This window comes from Conger conger, chromosome 2 (genome assembly GCF_963514075.1).
Source record: "Conger conger chromosome 2, fConCon1.1, whole genome shotgun sequence".
NCBI lineage: Eukaryota > Metazoa > Chordata > Actinopteri > Anguilliformes > Congridae > Conger > Conger conger.
The window spans coordinates 56,836,604-56,842,603 of record NC_083761.1 but is presented as its reverse complement, the minus strand read 5'-3'; the positions used below and the strand labels follow the sequence as shown (position 1 = coordinate 56,842,603).

Sequence of the window (6,000 nt, the reverse complement as noted above, 5' to 3'; positions counted from 1 at the left end):
TTAACTTAATTAATAAAGACATGGTCCTGCAAACAAGTGTTTAGAATATTTGAGAAATGGCAGAAATATGTCATTAATACTATTGTTATTGGCATACCCTGTTGAAAGAAATAGATTAGGTAACACATAACCCCCAAATTCCACGTAATCCTAATAAATACCGATGAAATGCATAAGGCTGGACTCTATCAAACGGAGTAGCTCAGAAGCACTTAAATGAGGAACATGACTCAGAAATGACTGTTTGACTGACGCAAAATCAAAGCGCAAAGTCCAATGCACTAGCTCATGCACCACCCACGGCATGCTCCCTATCGCCCCCTGCTGGTGCCTCCCAGCCGTGTTGCAGTGCTTCGTTCTCCTAAACTCAGGCGTGTTGGGAGGGGGAGAGTGAGAGGCAGTGGAACAGAAGTTATTCATAACAGAGCATTTTTATTCAAGGTTTACTAAAGTACAGTTAACAGGATAACCTTAAAGCACCTCTTTTGTTAAAAGTGTAATGGCGTATCTTAAATGGAAATTACGCAACATATAGACTTACCAACTAGCTTTCGACTTTAGGTTGTTTCTTTAAATTAGCTTACTGCTGCGCAAGGACAGCAGTTCTTGAACTTTGTATACTTCTGTATTTCGTAAAGTTTTACTGTGCTGTTAAACGATTCAAGATTTGTAAAAGACGATATTCAAAACTATGAAAGTGACTTCGGAAGACCTTACTGCCTGAGATTCATGTTCATTGTGAGAATAATTATTGCGAGGATAACACTCATCGATATTTTTCCAAAAGGAGGCTACGCAAGTTTTGGAAGTCATCGCTTTGATTTGGACATCGCCGAAGTTTTAAATGAAAACCAACTGGAAATTGTTATTACATTCAAATGCAAACAAATCACTGAAGCAAATACAAGATTTTGCCTAATTAGCAGCAATGTCTGGCGTGGTGCGCACACTTAGCCGGTGTCTGCTCCCCGCCGAGGCGAGTCGTGAGCGAAGTAACAGCAAGGACAGAAGCCGGGATCGAGATGTGAACCAGGAGCGAGAGGCAAGGCGCCGAAGTAGAGAAATCGATGCAATGCTCGCCCGTGAGAGACGCTCTATCTGCCGCTTGGTTAAAATACTACTACTTGGGGCGGGTGAAAGTGGCAAATCAACATTTTTAAAGCAAATGAGGATTATACATGGGCAAGAGTTTGACCAGAAAGCATTAGTGGATTTTCGAGATACCATCTTCGAGAACATTATAAAGGTAATGCCTTTTAGATGGTGAATAGCTCACACATTTGGATAAGTGATGTAAAGTCAACTGTAGTGACGAAAGCCTGGACCCTTAAATGCTGTAACTTGGCCTACTGTAACTTGACCATACTAACATTATTTGACTGCTTTGCTTAGAGAACGTGGCAAATGTTTTTGTTTTCTGTAGATAATGGTCATGGTTTTGTAAACAAAAACTAACAAGTAGCTACCCATTAATTTGCTGAATAGTCCTTCCACTGAAATTGACTGAAAAAGTGCTGGGGATCTGAAAGCGAGATCCTGCAATGTGACCGAGATGAAAAGTTCGGCCTTTATTGAACTGCCCATTGGGTTGCTGAAAGACACCACTACCACTGGAATTATTGTGTGGGTCAGTTATTTCTAACACAAATCAGTGAGAATGTAGACCTATGCCAGGCTTTGAATGTTCGATATCTTGAATGCAATTAGCTCTAAATATTGACATCAATTTTGTATTAATCAGCATGGCCGACTTGTTTAGAGGGAAAGACGTTCAATAATTTGCCTGTGTGTGTAGCTTGAATTCAACCTAGACTGCCCACCATGGGCTGAACTGTTCTGAACAGCACTGAAACAAACACAATAACTCCAGTGATATTGTTTGGAAGAGATGGAACAATAGTTGTGTACTGATGCCTTCAAACTGAGTACACTTATGTAATGTTTGAAATTAGGAAGAAATATGAAAATTGGACCAGGATACATGATGAGAACAAACTAGCATTTTCTTTGGTGATAGGGCTAATGCAAGTAATTATAATTGCTTTGACCTCAGTTATTCTGAGCTTAGAATTTATATTGCTTACCATTATGAGAGTGCTTAGCAAGACATGCCATCCAGTGACTGTAAAAGACCTGAAGCTTAATGCGAACAGCTTGCTTTTAGCAGTCCCATACTATTTCAGCTCCTTTGGCTATATAAATGTCTGTTTGATTAAAGAGAATTTATGGCTACAATATGTTTCAGATATGCTGGGAAGAGGTGAGCAGTGGTAGTGTTTAATGTAGCTTTCATATTTGCTCATATTACTTATGAAAGGAAGTGAAACTCTTTTTATGTGCTATATAATACCACAGAGAATGGGAGAATGGACCTCAGAGATGAGGAATGTCTGGTAGCCATAACCATTTTTGGCTGAGGTGTGATGTGCTCTGGACCCCATAGTAATATTTGAGCCAAATTGATTTGGCTCAAGTCCATTCTATTAACTAATCAAAAATTTAAAGTTTTTGAATCAACAAAATGGCCCATTCACATGCCTACTTTTGACTTCTGCCTCCTCAACAGTTTGTGGGCAGTTGTTAGTTTGGTTTGTTTTTTGTATTGTCTGCCTTTATGACCAGCTCCTAGGCAGACAGGTATGCTTTTTTTTCATTGGGGAAAATCCTTTGTGTTTCACCCTGTGACTTGCAGTACTGATTGTGTCTTATTCTCTGCCTGTGCATTTGTGTGTGCAGCCAGAGACAGATTGGTTGGTGTTGTTATGGGAAATCTTTCTGGGGCCCTGTTACTGGATTCGATGCAAAGCAGAATTGGCGAGGTGTAGTGTGTATGTGTGTGTGTGTGTGTGTGTGTGTGTGTGTGTGTGTGTTTAAACAATCCCTCCTCCTGGTCTGCAATGCTATGGATCCCTGGGATGATAGCAACATACAGTACAAGAAAATCAGGAGGGGCCCAAATATGATTTTGGCTCCTCCAGAGCTCAGGTCAGGGGCAGTGCTGTGTGTGCTGCCCAGTGTAGGTGGCAGTAGATCTTCTGTCATTATGGAAACACTGGAGCAAGAGCTAGTCCTGTTCTTGGATTCACACTCCCCTCGTGAGCACAGCCATAGTAGGGCCTCTGCTGGGGCTAGTGTAATGGCCGATTGTTTGGCGATGGCATTGTTCTGTGGAGTGAGTAATGAAGTAGTGCTAAGAACGGGGAGGGAATACAGTGCTGGGGCTCTGCTGCCTTTTCCATGGGAAGCACATCCATTAGGCCAACATGGCACGTGTGAGAATGCTGCTGTACTCCTGGGTCTGGTGTTGTTCGACAGCCCCATTGCATGGGAGGATTTCTGCTAGGGCTATTTTTCTCCATTTACCTCACTCCCCTGCCACAGGTTCCTCTGCCCTCTCGGTGTCTCCTACTGCCCGGTGACACGCCTTAAGTCATGCAGGTGAATGTCACCCCAACTGAACATCTTCACACGCTGCTCATGAATCAACTGTCTTCAGTGTTCATTAACCTGATTTTGACACCGCAAGGTGGTCTTCGAAACAGTAGTATTAAAAGTTAGCCTATTTTTAACTCTAACCAGTCAGATGGGGTTGTTGTTCCATACATTTTATATTTCATATTTATATTGAACTACTTTTTATGGTGATCGTTCTGTTCTTCAGATATATATTTCTCTGTACTATTGTCTGCATATTTGGTTTTATTTGCTAAATTTACTGAACTGTGCACTCAATTTGACAGGCTCTTGTTTGCCTGAAACTACCACACCACTAGTTTTTCCACAGAGAATGTTCTGCTTACTTTGACCTTCTGAGGCATGCCCATTTTCATGCTGTGTCTGTGTGGGGCTGAAACAGACCTCACCTGAGGCCTGAGGACAGAAGATTCACAGCACAGTAAATACAGTAAAATGTGTTCTTTAGCGGAGAGTGATGGGAAAGAGGGCTCTGTAGGGCTCTGTGGGTGAGGTGAGTTGTGGATGTGGATGAGGAAGGGGCTGGATTAAAGTAAGCCTGTATTGTGTTGACAGAGGCAGGCAGGGGTTCAGTATGACCCTTTGACCCTGTCAGGTGGTGTTTGGGATGATGAAACCAGAGGTTCCCTCCTTACTGACTTCTCATTGGCACTCAAACTAAGGGTTGTCTGTGACATACGTGGAGTAGTTATGATAACCATGTTTTTTTACATTACAGGTCAGCAGCAGGATCACTGTGCTTGAGTTAATGACTTTAAAAAGAAACATGGCCGTCTTGTGGGAATGATTTGGTTGAAAAAAGTAGGGTCTGTGAAAAATACATTTGAGGCAATTATACTCATGGATTATATTAAATTCTTGTCGGTATTTAAGGGATTTTGCATAGATGAACTCCAGTGTGACCCGTTTCAGTGTGTTGCAGTGAAAATATGTTTGAATGAAGGCTACAAAAAGGATGAATGTGTGTGTAATGGTGCACCCCTCGCCTGAGAAAGCTCTGCAATTTCGAGGTCAACATGTTTTCAGGCAGAAAAACGCAAGCAATGTATTTCTTTTAGTGGTGCTCATATTACTTCTCTATACTCAAAAACCTTTTCAAACATGGTTGCATTTCTGAATTCAATTGAACAATATCATTTCATTGAGAGGGCTCTGAAGCAATTGTTCTCATATGCCGCTATCTTTGTATTTTGTGCATAGAAAATGTCTCGATGACAGCGATTGAATTTTCAATATACTGTAAAGCATGTGCTGTGCTTTTGCCACACTCCTGAACACCTCGCTTTAAATATCTCTGCTGGGTGCTGTTTTCTTTGAAAGATGTTTATTGATGTTTTACCAGCTCTGAATTTTATGGTTGCAGTACACAAGACTGCCTGCTTCCCTGTGTTTGCACAGTTTGTGTAGTTGAGCAGTCCTGGGCCCGTAGCTGAACAGAAAGCTGTGTGGGCTCAGTCAGGAAGTTCAGGCCTGAGGATTCTCAGGCTTACTTCAGTATGAACATGACACATTGGCCTGCATCAGGCTATGAAATATGCTTTATATCATAAGCAGCATAGGGTGACCTGCCATCAGGAAATGGGAATCTGCGCAATGTTGCCATATTGATACAGAAAAGACTTAATTTAGGGAAAAGCAACTGTTCTGGAAATGCTGGATATTACTCTTTTTCATCTAAATGGTGGAGTACTTATGAGCAGGTGAGGTGGCAGTAGAGATGTGTGGACCTTAAGGGATTTATGCGTTCGTCTGTCTGCTATTGTTTCAGTTTTGGTCTTTCTGTCGGATATGAACACTAAAGTAAACCCGAGCTTCAGATGAAACGTATTACCCTGATTATATCCACTGCTGCGACACACATGGGTCTAATCAGTTCTCCCCCACTTGTGTCGTCTCAGAGTGCTGATGCTTTGGCAGTGCGGGGGATTCCATTAAGAGTCACGCTTCACAAGCCCCGCCTCCCCCTCTCCCAAAAATAAAACAGAAAACTTTTTATGGCTTCTCAAAACTCAGCTATATCCGCCAATGATGCCTTTGGGCCTGTAGAGTCAGTGGCTATTATTTGCTTTGGTGTAATGAGAAAACCAGTTGTACTGTGTGTGATAGAAAAGGAGGTGGAGTGACTAGTCTTAAGAGCAGACGTCAGTATTGGATTACACGATGTTGGGCGCTGTCTATCAGAAATGTCATTGCAAGCTGTTACACTGACATACTGCTACTGTTGCCTTCAGTCTCTTGTGAGAATTGGTTGGGGAAGCTTTACTTTTGGAAGATGAAGGTATGCAACAGATGGGAGGGCCAGTGGTGGCTTACAGCATGTTTAAATGCCCGGGGGAAGAGGGGGAAGTTTGGTGGGGGTTTGGGTTTCAGATTTCCTCTAATGGCTGCCAGTGAAGTGGAGGTAACCATGGGGGAATACAGCGATCTAGAAGAGGACAGCACTGGGTCAGGGGAGCCATTGGGCCATGTGTGATTAAAAACATAGGGTTTGAACAGACTGATGTACCAAGTCCACTTATTGCTGTC

At 42.4% G+C, this 6,000-nt stretch overlaps 1 protein-coding gene across 1 annotated transcript in view; it reads left to right on the top strand.

The window, feature by feature from the left end:
• The first annotated feature begins 372 nt into the window (after positions 1–372).
• The window catches only part of LOC133117357 (guanine nucleotide-binding protein subunit alpha-12), a 41,093-nt gene continuing 35,465 nt past the window's right edge, over positions 373–6,000 (top strand). The window contains exon 1 of the mRNA XM_061227295.1: positions 373–1,246. Coding sequence (XP_061083279.1) covers positions 929–1,246 — 318 coding nt within the window. The 5' untranslated portion in view covers positions 373–928. The remainder of the gene's footprint in view (positions 1,247–6,000) is intronic.